Source organism: Monodon monoceros, unplaced genomic scaffold (assembly GCF_005190385.1).
Source record: "Monodon monoceros isolate NGI ecotype Baffin Bay Population unplaced genomic scaffold, NGI_Narwhal_1 Super_Scaffold_21, whole genome shotgun sequence".
Taxonomy (NCBI): Eukaryota; Metazoa; Chordata; class Mammalia; order Artiodactyla; family Monodontidae; genus Monodon; species Monodon monoceros.
Genome location: NW_021703778.1, coordinates 132,103,498 through 132,116,856, shown reverse-complemented (window position 1 = coordinate 132,116,856; position 13,359 = coordinate 132,103,498). Strand labels below are relative to the sequence as shown.

General features: G+C 44.6%; 1 protein-coding gene across 2 annotated transcripts in view; it reads right to left on the bottom strand.

The window, feature by feature from the left end:
* DACT1 (dishevelled binding antagonist of beta catenin 1) overlaps positions 1–4,357 on the bottom strand; it is a 10,002-nt gene extending 5,645 nt beyond the window's left edge. For both annotated transcript variants that reach the window (XM_029236445.1, XM_029236446.1), the window contains exons 1-3: positions 3,976–4,357; positions 1,649–1,781; positions 408–563 (exon numbers count right to left, since the gene is read on the bottom strand). In XM_029236445.1, the coding sequence (XP_029092278.1) occupies positions 408–563; positions 1,649–1,781; positions 3,976–4,320 (634 nt within the window). In that variant the 5' untranslated portion in view covers positions 4,321–4,357. The remainder of the gene's footprint in view (positions 1–407; positions 564–1,648; positions 1,782–3,975) is intronic.
* Positions 4,358–13,359: the final 9,002 nt, after the last annotated feature.

The following is a 13,359-nucleotide window of genomic DNA, read 5'->3' as shown; positions in this document are numbered from 1 at the left end:
TATATATATATATATATATATATATATATATATATATATATATATATTTAATGTAAGCTTTAGCTTTAAATGATTAACAGAAGAAGAAAACAGATCCAAAGTAATTTTGAAAAGAAAATGCAAACAACTGAACAGCAAAAGCTCAAAAACAGAGCTCAAGAACTATAATATTGGGACAGGATTTCTAAAAATAAGTCATCTTGCTATCATCAGAATATAAAGCCAGGTGATACCCAAAGAGGACTGGAATAGTGGTGATCTTGATTCTAGATGCAGCTATGGCACTAAATGCAGAAAGCTGATGAAATTCTCTGAGCCTTTGTTTTTCATCAGTAGAAGCTAGACAACCTTTAAAGACCTTTGACCCCTTCCAATTAAAAATGTCTATCAATTGTAAAGAGTCTTACCTGCAGATTTGGGGCAACCATCTGAGATAGTCAAGGTTGCCTCCAAGGGGCTGCAAAAACAGGTGCTGGAATGACAAGTGGATAAACACTCACTAAAGACGGAGTTCGAGGAATTGGAAAGGGATCCCGAAGCCCCATCACTCAGTTCATAAAACCCTACAAATAAAAAACACCATTTGGGATTAAGATCATATCAAGCAATAACACACATTTGTGCCTAAAAGGAAAAGGGGTAATCATGTAGAAAAGGTAGGAAAGGGAGAATATGAAAGGGAGGGGCACCAATTTTGGTTCACGAGATTTAGTGTCCTGACTTTATGGTTTCATTTCCAGCAATCTTTGGAAAAAGGCAAAAAGCCCATAACTATGGGTATGTTTCAAAGCTGAGAGCACCCTCACTCTCAAACTGACCTTACTCCGAGACCCCACCTTTAAAGATGTGCAAGGAAAGAGACTTAGATCTGTCAAACTTCAACTTTTTCATGAACATTTCAGAAAGAATAACTTGAAGAGAAAAACAAATCTATTTAAGTAGCCAAATGGTTTAAAAGAAAAAAAGAACACACTTTTGAAGTGGTCTCAGGAAGTTGAAGTGTGACTAATTTTCTAGCCCAGTTCTGACTTTCTCAAGTTTCAAAGGGGGAGCACTCTTCCAGAAATCTGAATAGAAGCTTTTATTTTTAAACTCAGGAGACTTCAGTCAGATCAATCTCATTATTAAAAATTTTGTTGTCTAACAAACTTATCTACGAAACAGAAACAGCCTCACAGACATAGAGAACAGACTTGTGGTTGCCAAGGGGGAGGGGAGTGGGGGAGGGATGGATTGGGAATTTGGGATTAGCAAATGCTAACTTATACAGAGAATGGATAAACAATAAGGTCCTACTGTATAGCACAGGGAACTATATTCAATATCCTGTGATAAACCATAATGGAAAAGAATATGAAAAAGAATGTATATATACATATAACTGAATCACTTTGCTGTACAGTAGAAATTAACACAACATTGTAAATCAACTATAACTTCAACAAAACAAATTTTTAAAAAATTCTGTTTCCTGATTTTGTTTCCCTCTTATGCAACTGAATGGCAGACTTCTCTTGTTTTGTTTTGTTTTATTCTCTCTGCACTGGAAACGAACTCCACTGCCATTTGCAGGTCTGGGAACGCTAAGCACAGGGGGCCAAGGCAGAACTCATGACCGCAGAATTCCTCCTTGTGCTGCCACACTCACCTGAGCTGGGGCGGCTGTCTGTCTCCAGGTGTTCCTCAGATGTCTTTTCCACATCCAGTCTCAGGTCACTTATCTGCTTGTCGAGTTCCTGCAACTGGTTCAACAAACCAGCATCTCTTCTCCTCAAACAATTCTGATTAGGAAGAAAGGGAGAAAGGAAAAACAAACACATTTTGGTGACAAAGAACCAGAAAGTCTGGCTCTAAGTATTCAAATTACCATCTGAAGAGTTCCCTAAGTCTTCCAAAACCAAAATTTTTACTGGATGACCTGAAATAAAGAAAAACTTCAAGAATATGTCCTACGTTGAATTCCACTTTCTCACATTTTGTGGTGATATAGTTTCTTCATAAAAACAAGACTTGCTTTTAGTTTCAACTAATATATATATATATATATATAAACTTACTTTTTATAGGTAGTATGAGAAAAACCCACTGAGATTTTTCAAAAAACCTCTGTGTACAGCCAGTTTTTTACAGAACAGTACTTCACTGTAGACTCTTTAATTTGTCAGAGTATAACAGATTTCCTACAATACACTATAATCTTACTTAGGTGAGATTTTCTGGCCAAATGTCCCACAGAGTTTTGTTTTCTATTAGTTGCTTTGTGGGGTTTAATCAGTCTTAGGGCCTTTGAAAGTGAGAAACTAATACCAATAGCCAGTGCCAAGTATAATGTGAGCTGGCAGAATCCAAAACCCTCAAGGGAAGGTCCATCAAGATTTGAACTCAGCTCGGGTTTCCAAAGGTGACAGACCGTAGTGCTAACTCACACCGCCACCTAGTGCTTCCTATTGCTGGGGAAGCAAAAAAACAAAACTCAAAAGGCATCTGGTTCAAATCACAAATGCCAAGTCTACAAATGAAAACAGTACCACAAACACTGAGTGGACGGGAATTCTCCTGACATGCTGCCTTGCTCCCCTCCAGGGGTCAACAGGAATGCGCCACTCACAGTTGTGAGATTCATGAAGACAAGAAGGTGCTATTGTATAAGACAATGCACACAATGTCAATGACAGGCATAACCAGCAAGAATTGGCTCAAATCAGTGTCTGCTACCAAAAAAACACAGCAAAATGCCAAAACAGAGGTATTGCACAAACCACCATATACATATTGTACATCCTTACAAAACAGATGCATATGAATCTACCCCTCCTGTCTGTTCTTTGACTTAAAAAGCTTGGAGACATAACATGCTTGTTTGTTAGAATGAGTTCAGAAAAAATGAACCAAACAAGTCGAAGCACTTTGATGCTCAAAAAAAGAGACAAATTATCTGAAAAGAGATAATACAAGAAAACACTTGACAAATAACCACACAGCATCACTGTTGGTAATCGTAGGAGGGACATTATCTAGCATGCGTCTAGTTTCAGATAGTATCACATGGTCAGATAAGGATTTTTTTTTTTTTCTCCTGTTTTCAAAACTACATTTTTGAGGTCACCGAAACAAAGCTGCCGCCATTACTCTGAGGCTGGGTCAAAAGCTGTTCATCAATACATTAAGCGCCGAAGTTCTTTTTCTTTCCCATTAATGAAGACGGCAGAGAATGTCTGAGACGCTGACACAAATCCAATGATACGTGCTCCCTGAGAGCAGGTTTTTCTCCTCGCCCACCTCCACCTCAAGTCACAGCGAGCAGTACATATAAAATATGAGGGGAGGGGGCACTTTCTCCAGCCAAATTTCCATCATTTGCATCGGTTTTAGCCGCCTTATACAAAAGGGCTTCTATCTTAAATTAAGCAGCAGCCCCGGCAAAAGCTGGCAGGCTGGGGAAAGCCTTGGGAGGGGCAGGTTCCCCGCGGCCGCTTCCGTGTAATCGTAAAATTCGGCATTGGACAGTCAACCGCGCCACAAGCCCCCTCCTCGGCTTTTGTCCCCTCTCGGCGGGAGACCATGAAGCCAAGAAGCTCCCCAAAGAAACGCTATTTTAAATGAGGCTTTGCAAACCTTCGGGGAGAGGGCACGCTTTCGTCTAACTGGAGAGTTTGAAGGTAACAACCAGGAGACTCCAAGAATTCTAAAGGCAGAGCAGGAGGGGAGAGCAGCCACCCCCGCCCGGCCGTCCGCGCGGGGTTGTCAGCCCCTTACCTGACACAAAGCGGGCACACGCCGGGATCGCGTGGGCGTCGGCAGCCCACGCGCCGCAGGCGCCCTCGGGAACCCGGGTCAGGGGGGCACCGGGCGGGGGTCCCGGGAAGCCAAAGGATTTCCCCAGTCAGAGTTACCCCAGCGCCCACCGCAGGCCACCTGCCCGACCCCCGGCCCGTTTGCAGGGACAGCCGTGCCCCACCTCCGGGCACGACCTACCAATTGCTTCCGCAGCAGCAAGATGTTCTCCTCCAAGAACTTCTCCTCCAGGCGGCTGCGCTGCGCCGCCTCCCCCGGCAGCTCCCCGGCGCGGGCTGCAGCTGGCCCCGCGCCCCCAGAGCTGCGCAGGGCGCCCCGGACCAGCAGCTCCTGGCGCTGGCGCAGGTACTCCAGCTCCGCCAGCCCGGCCAGCGTGGCCTCCTGCCGCTCGCGGGTGCGCTGCCGCTCCGTGTCCGCCTCGCCCTTCTCCCGCCAGCGCCCCTCGGGCTCCGCCGTGCGCTGCTCGCCCCGGACCGGCGCCGGCGGCTCCAGCTCCCTCGCCGTCCCGGCCGGACTCGGTTTCATGGCCCCCAACCCTACAGCGCGCACCCGTCCCCGCAGCCGGGCCGCCCGGGCGGAGGAGCGGGCGCTAGGGCTGCGGCCGCGGACTCATGCCTCCCGGCGGCCGGGGCGCGGCGGCAGGGGCGGAGACCCGGAGCGCTCGGAACCCGCGCGCGGCCGCTGCCTGCGGCCGTCCGGGACCGGGCGGCGCCGTCCGCTGTCGCCACGCGTCCCTCGCCGCGGCCCCGCAGCTGATAACGCCCTGCCCGGCGCTACGTCACGCGCGGCGGCCCGGCGAACCCCCGCCCGGCGCCCGCCTCCCCGCGCCGGCCCCTCGGTTGCGAGGCCCGCTCCCCCCCGGCTTCCCCCTCTAGTGTCAGGGGCGCTGCTCGCGCTCGGCGCCGGCCTCCTCCTCGCCGGGCCCTCCCCGCTCCTCCCTCTCTCCTCCCCCGCTCTTCCCGCGGGCCTCCTCGCCCCCTTTTCGGGTTTACAGCACCCAGTTTTTGCCTCGCTCCTTATTGGTTCTTTTCCCTCGCACAAAGCAAGGGGCGAGCACCTCGAGCCCCAGCATCCTGTTACAGTCGGCCTCGCAGGCAGGGTCCGCGAAGGGACGCGGCAGTTGGGCTCCCCAGAGAACTTTCTGAAACTCGACCGAGTTGAAGCACACAACGTTAACCCTTTCCCCACCCGTCCACTGTTCGTACCCACTCAGGCTGATTTAGGTTTCTTTCACCTTACCCAGCAAGGTACAGTGAATGTATTCAAAGACCATTTCTTGGGTTTGGCTTTTTGGACTCCAAGTTGTAAAGGCAGGCACTACAAGGCACAGTGCAACGTTGTCCTAAAACTGTTTCACTCTTAGTTTTGTTGCTGTTGTTTTAATCTTTTCACGGAAGGCATTTATCAATAAACTTAGGCAGGAGGATGTCGCTCTATAGCAAGCGATTGCATCAGTTCTTTTGCAAGCGCCGGGTTTAGTGAGTCCGCGCGCCTGCGCGCTTTGATTTTTGTTTGAGTTTTTTATTGTTGTTATTTAGTCTGCGATCACAAGAACTCTGACTCTGAAACCAGACTGCCTGAATCTGAATCCCCTTTCCAGCCAAGACTAGCTGTGCAGGCAAGTAACTTCACCTCTCTGTGCCTCCGTTTCCTCAAAGGTAAAATGGAGCTACTAACAGAAGGAGGCTGTTGTAAGAATTATAATAATATACAGTATATAATATATATGGGAGTAGGGGTGTTTACAACGTGGCAGGCACATAGATAGTAAAGGTTATATGAGTTGTATCTTTTTTTTTCCTCCAGAGGGACTAATAAACTTTTCCCCTGCGGTAGCATTTGTGGTATGGCCATCTCTGCTTGGGACACTGGTCACTGGGAATTTCAGTGAGATAGGGGTCTGGAAATGCCACTAGCTGGCTTGTCTAGGGAAAAGTACCATATCTCTTTTAAACAGCAGTACATCCAAGAGCCTCAGAAATCGAATCCAGCAAGTCGCAATTTGCTGAAGTTCAGGCAAAGTGTTGTGTGAAGGAGTGCATCCTATATCATTATTTCAGACTCTTACACCTTTACCCAGCTGCTCAGCCCTGCTAAGAATTCTCCATTTCTCCCCTCTGCGTAGTCCAACCTTCTTCCCTCCAAGATCAGTTCAGTTCTCTCCTCTGAACTCCTGTTAACTGCATGAATATTTGATTCTTACCAAATGCTATTTGTATGGTTACTTATATGGGTATGTACACTTACATCTATGTACGTAGGTGTTTATGTGTATCCCTTCTCTCCAATTACATTATTAAAGTTCCCTGAAGGCAGTGATTGTTCTAATATCCTCTTAGTATTAGTGTACTCAGGACAATGCCTTTGCAAGCATTCAAGAAACTGCAGGTTGGTTGTAAATTGTTTTTTCATTAACATACTTTCCAACTAACTTAATAGTACCCATTTAATCTCTGCAACAAATAGAGTCAAGTTGACATGTACCAAAAAACAAAAACAAGAGTTCTCTTGCCACCCTCCATTGACTTCCCCATTGCTGCCCCTCACAGACTAACTGGAACTATAACTACAACTATGATTCATAATCAACCAGATTGTATATTAGATCTAAAAATGGAATTATGCTTAGGCGCTCATCAACAAACAAAATTAATTCCATTCAGTTCACCTATGCTTTATGCCTACTGTGTGCCAGACACCATACTTGATAATACAGGAAGGAAATTTTCCTCCCTAATTTTAGTAAGGCACTAAAGAATAATGACTAATCCTGTCTACCAAATGCCACTCACCCATGTCCTCTGTCATTGTCTCATTCTACTCATTTCTAGGCAAGCTTCTTGCTTTCTAGTTCTGAATTAGATTCCTTCTGGCTGGGTGGAATCTATTATGGTGGCCTGTGTTATGTCACACATCGACAACTATATTTATATAGTTGAGGGGGGGAAAAAAGCTGAAACATGTTTTTACACACTACTAATAAATCTTGTTAAAGCAGACAAGTCGCTGTGTCTCCAAACCTCCCCACCTTCCAAGCCCCCTACCCACCAAATGCCACTTTGAGCTGGCTCATTAGTCCAAAGCCAACCATTTGCCCTAACAGCTTGTACATCTCCATGAAAAAGTGTTCCCAACAAGTTTCAATATTAAAAGTAATGTATTCAAATGGTTCTGCCAATAAAATGGTCGCAAATAGGAAAAAAGGTCATGCTTTCTAAAGTGTCCATTACACATTAATAAATAATGCTGCTCATTCACGTGCCAATTAAAACAAACTCAGGCTGTCAAGTGAAGTTAGAAGCAAGGAGCTCAATGCTGTAACTGTTTTGCCAGGAAAACTCGCAATGTCGTCAGATTAAGTGTGCCTGGTTGGGTTGCCCCTCTTCTCTTCTTAACCCAATAGCCAATTTTTCTCCTCTCCAATTTAGTCCTCTGGCTTTCTTTCCACTTTGATTCTTTGTTTTGGTTGCAGGTATTTGGGATGCAGTTGAAGGTAATCACCCACTGTTCACTGCTCCCTCCTGTCAGAGACAGGATCTCACTTCCCCCTATTTTTTTTTTTAAGTTTTATTTATTTTTGGCTGCATTGGGTCTTCATTGCTGCACGCAGGCTTTCTCTAGTTGTGGCGAATGGGGGCTACTCTTCGTTGCAGCACGCGGACTTCTCATTGCGGTGGCTTCTCTTGTTGCGGAGCATGGGCTCTAGGTGCGCGGGCTTCAGTAGTTGTGGCACGCGGGTTCAGTAGTTGTGGCTTGCGGGCTCTAGAGCTCAGGCTCAGTAGTTGTGGCCCAGGGGCTTAGTTGCTCCGCGGCATGTGGGATCTTCCTGGACCAGGGATTGAACCCGTGTCCCCTGCATTGGCAGGCAGATTCTTAGCCACTGCGCCACCAGAGAAGTGTCCCCCCACCCCCACCCCCCGATTTGATTTTTCTTTCCCTTTCTTTTTAAAGCAAGTGCTGGTGCTTCTTCCTCCTCTAACGCCACTTCATCTTCTTTGTAGTATCGCTCAGCTCTCCTTACTTCTTTTGCTTTCCCTGGAGGCCTCTGTCTTCTCAGACAAGCTGCTAATCGACGCTCAGAAAGTGTGACATTAAAGACGGGGTGGATCTGCTGCCCAGAAGATCTGGAGAGTAAGATAAAGTTGCCAGCATGAAAAAGAGTCTCAACTGAATATATCACAGTCGTGTAGCTTATGCTTAAAGATATTTCCTGGGCAGAGTCAGAAAGGGTCCCTCAGATCACACAGTCTGACGCTTTGCCCTTGGGCAGAACAACTCCCAACAGCACCCTCACAAAGTCTGAGCACCACTGTACAAATGCCCTTATCCAGCAGTGAACATTCTTTTGCAGCCAAGCAAAGTAAGGAGCATCAATTGCACGTTTCGCTATAGAGCAAAGCAACAAAATGATGCCTTGCAGCTTTTATAGCCAAACACAAATGATGTAATTGGGAAAAGCTGTCTCCGAATAGGAGGGAAAAAAATAAAGGGCAATCCTTTGAGTTGGGGTGATGACCACCATTCGAGGGACTGGGATCAAAGCTCCAGCCAGACATCAAAGCCCATCTGAGTCTAATGCCAGAAGAGCCACAGTGAATTAAACTTCATATATAAACTAATTATAGCCTGACCCCACAATCAGGCTTCAGTGAGCACGTAGGGGAAAGAAAGCAGACATTGAAACAAAAGATCAAGAGAAAAGAAGGTTGGTAGCGAAACTGGGCAACATCATGGCCCTGACCACTTTACAAATCTTTTGAGGGCAGAGGGGAATCAGGGAATGGCAGCGGAAACAGCAAACTTTTGACAATGCTGGTCTTGTCTGCAAGGCTATGAAACAGATTCTTCCACCCTCACTGACTCGTGCACAACCAGAGGCATCCTTATTCCTGGAAGAAAAGGTTATCTTTTAGCTCTTTTTAGCGCTGTGAAAGAAGTTCCCCGGCACCAGATTTCTGTTGAAGGAGCGAACGCAAGGTGATTCCATGAAGTTTGGGGGTGGATTCCCAGCACATCTGTCCGGCAGTGCCTGGCGCTGCCCACACTCTCAATCACTGATGTCTCCACCAGCTTTGGACTTCAGTCCCTTAGCTCTGCCGTTTCAGCTGGTTATCTTTACAGATGGAAAGCGCAGCATAGCAACCGTGCAAATACCCTAGAACTACTTGCTCTGGTAACACCACCATGAAATAAGACTACTTCATCCCTAGGCAAAATTTAAAAGTGTTTCAATTACAAGTGGCCTCTTTAAACAATTATATTCAGTGGATTTTGCCCTTACTCTGATTTATTGGGACCAGTCACCAATTATTTGAAAGTTTCAATCCCATGAACTGGCAAACCATTGCACATCTGATTTGACAATCCAAAGAACATTTTCAGTCATATTTTTTTATAGATAAGCGTTAGTGATTTCTTAAAATCACAAAGTCCAAGTGTATAACCTGAGTCTCTTAAGAGAAAAAAATTTAAAGCAGGCATTCTTATAAGATAAAATCAAATATATACCATCATCATTACGTTGCACCTCTTTGAGGGATTATTCATGTATTCAACAGATATTTGAGCACCTAATACATGTCTGGCGCTGGGGACAAAATGGTAAACAAATCAGACATAGTCCCTGCCTTCATGGAGTTTAAGGTCTAGGAGGTAAACTGACACTAATTAATTACACACATCTGTGATATATATATATATATATATATATATATATATATATATTTCCAAATTGTGAAACTACCACAATTTGCAAAATAATATAGTGGGATGTGTAAATAATTTCATATTTTAAGAACAGAGAGAAAGGCATCAATATAAATTATCCTTGGAGACTAATATTTCTTTTAATCCTGTCTAATTGTGTCATCTTAACAAGTAAATTATTTATATTGTATTAAAAAACGGCACCCACACTTCACTTTTCTTTTTTAAAATAACATTTTCAAAGCAGATATAGTCTATGATTCTATCCAAAAAGTAATACTCAAGTGAAATCACACACACCCCTCAAAATTATTGACCTTTATAAAAGTTTTTTACAGAGAAGGGAATCTTATATTTAACTTTTCATCTTTTTAAAAAATATTTACTCTCCTTAGAGCTACATTTGAAATGTCTATAGGGAGATACTTGATCTATAGCAAAATAACAAAATTTTCATCGAAATATCATTCATTAAAAGGTAGTAACTAATATATGTAAGTAAACTTTAAGATAACTAATTTCCTTAGAGATCTGTTTATTACCTTTTCCTCAGAATAATCTCAGAAAGGAGAAAGCTTCGCTCCAGTGCATGATAATTTGAGCGATTTCCAGTGTGGTTTCCCGATCATCATTTCTACACCAGCAAAGGGAAATGACCAGGTGATGCTTTGCCGGAGAGCTCTGGTTATTCAGGTGAAAGCAGAGGTTTCTGCTTTAGGGTTTAGACAGTAGGTCCAGTTCTTTCATTTCCTTTGCTCCTATGAACCTAGACTCTCTGAGGCCAGGGAAAAACGGAACCAGAACTTATAACGAGCTCCCACCCTGAGTTCTGGGCCGGTGTTTGCCTCCAAGACCCACAAAGCCACTTTAATTAAGATCCCTCGGGGGCCTCAGGACCCCTGTGGAAAAGTCTAGAATGCCATTATCGCCCCGAGAGCGCCTGAAAGCGCAGGCTGCCGCCTGAGGCTTAGGTGGCCTCGCCCCACAGGGAGCCGCTTCCTCTAATGCCGCTGCACCTCCGCGACAGCGCCCGCAGTGTGAAGAGTAGCACGTCCACTTCAAACAGAAATCGGGCCTTGGGTCTGTTTGAGCGGAGGGGAAGGCAGGGGGTGGTGAAGAGCCGCAGATTCAAAGAGAAGTCAGCTGGGATGACAGGCAGCGGCTCCAGCCCCCAGAGACTGAAGCGGCTGACAGGAGGCCGAGGGGCTCCGCTTCCATCTCCCTCTGCGCCCAGGGGGTCTCTCCCTCCGGGGCCGGGACTCTTTGAAGTCAGGGAGGATGGTTTTGACAACAGATGGGACAATTCGCTTCTGTTCAGTTTGGTCCGTGCAGACTAAATCCAAACAGAGTGGGGGGAGTTTTGCCTCGTGATAAAGAAACGCTGCCATCTTGTCACACCCAACTCTTCCCCCTCCCAGGCCCCATGGAGGAATTTGGTTGACCCTCTCTAACCTTTAATACATGCTGTTTCCACAGAAGAAAGAATCCGATTCTAACATAGCACTCACTGTTGTGGTGAGAGGATGTACACTGAGGGTCAGGCCAGGCTGGATTTGAACTCCAGCTGCGCCCCACTCCATGGCTGCACCACCATACACTGGTGTTGCCAACTTGGACCTCTCTCAGCCTCGTTTTACTCATCTGTGAGATGGGCCTTATACCTAACCTTAAAGGGAGGTTGTGAAATGTCTGGAAATAAATGTTGGTTACCCCAAAGTCCCCAATGTTATACATGCTTGCGCCCTCCCACACACAGAATGGACATTTAAGGACGTTCCTCTCAGATATAAATTATCATTAACCATTGCTTTGCCAGTTTTCACATATTGCTTCGAAATTTTTCCTAAAGCGTACATGTCATATTGTTTTCAAAACATTTTATCTGGTTTTGAACTGTGATTTCACCCACTGGCACTTGAGGCTGCCAAGAAGAAACACAGGGATCCTGCCCTTAGAAACTATATGGACCCATAGAGCAATATGGTGTATTGGAAAGAGCATACATAAGCTTTGGCCAGCGTTCAACTCCTTAAAAAAGTCTTTTAATCTCTCTGAGCCTCAGTTGCCTTATTTGTAAAATGGGATCACAGTTAAGTCACAGATAGTATATGAAGGATCTGGTACATTATAAATGCTGAAGAACGGTGTTCTTCCTTCTTTCTTCACCTTCATCGTTTATCTGAGGTATTATTTAGGTTAATGAAGTTTATTTGGCCCCTTCCTTTTTTTTGCGTGGCCTCTGATTATGGAAAATTTCAAAACACAAAAGTAGAGAGAATGGTATGATGAATTCCCATGAAACCATCACCCAGGTTAACAATTAAAAACAGATTATGAACAGGGCACATTTAGAAATAAATATTTTGATAATTTGGGGCTCAACGGATATAAAATAGAGTTACAGATTAAAGCCGTATTCCCATCTTTAGTTTAATGCCAGGCGTATAATAAGCATTCAATAAATGCTAGATATTACTATCATTGTTATCACTTATTTTTTCCTAAACGTATCCAAAAACCTTTTACAGACCTTATATAATACACCTTTCATCCAAAGGGGGCAAAGCATTTCCCACAATCCTTACAGTAAATCATGATGTGGGGAGATGAAGTTACCCTGAAGAAAAAGCAGTGGAGTGATTCTCACAGCCTCTCAGGACAAGACCCCAGTTACTGGTCCCGTGGTTCTTGTTCTTGTGCACCAATGCCTTTTTCCCTCGTGCTCTGTCTCACCTGCTGAGCTTGGCAGTGAGCTCCTTGAGAACTGGATTCATGCCTGATGCAGCTTTACCTCTCCAGGGAAAGTGGCTGGGTGAGTGCTTAATGTTCAAAGTCATAGAGTCTGGAACAAAGTACTATTAGGAAAAGAACTAATTAAGCCAAATTAGCTTGAAAATTAGTTAAAGCATCCCCAACATCTAGACTGAGTTTCCTTCATTTGGGTTAGAGAGGCCTTTTTTCATGAACAACTAAATCTACTATGATACATAGATTAAAAGTACTGGAACCTTTTGGCCATTATACATAGAAACACTGAAGCCAAGAATGTGAATTCAAAAACTCATAAGTAAATTCTTGGTTTAATTAGTGTTGCCTCTTATTCAATTTGACTTTAAACTCCTCAAGGGCAGGGACAAATCCTACTTCCTTCCTCAAGGGCAGGGACAAATCCTACTTCCTCTCTAACTCCCTCAGAACAAAGCCAGATACAAAGCAGATACTCACCAAATGCTTGTTTAATTCAATCGCCTTTCAAGGTAGATTGAGATGGAATCCCCTGTCTCTGACGGACTGACTTTGGAAAATTCTACAAATAGATATCTAGAAACAAAACTGGGTACTTTTCCAGTCAGCTCCACTTTCAGAAACAACTTCTGTAAGTTTGTGTCTTTTAGGAAAATATTGAGGAAACAGGAAAAAGAGGAACCATTCCATTTCTGAAAAGATAAGAATAAAGTCTGATAAAGACAAAAGGCATTTGGGGTCAGTAGAGTTAAAACAAACTCAGACTGCCCAGCCTGTTTGAAGTTGACAAGAAACAGAGAATGACCCACTGGTCCATTATGGAGCACAAAGCAACTTAATCAGCATTTCATCAATGAGACAACACCATGGGGTAGCCCAGCCAGGCCAACTGGCACTGCGTAAAAAGCCGTGGGTATTTTTACCCAAAGAGCATTTCTACCTGAGCACGTCTGTGTGTGTTTGTGTGTGTGCTGCGTATAAGGATAAGGAATGGCAGGGGGTATCACTAATGTGGGATCCATGCTTTCTTATTGCTTCCCATAATGGAATTCCTATGAAGATTCTTAAAAAATGGCTTCATTTTCTTTTGTCATTAATTCAGGTTTACTCCTT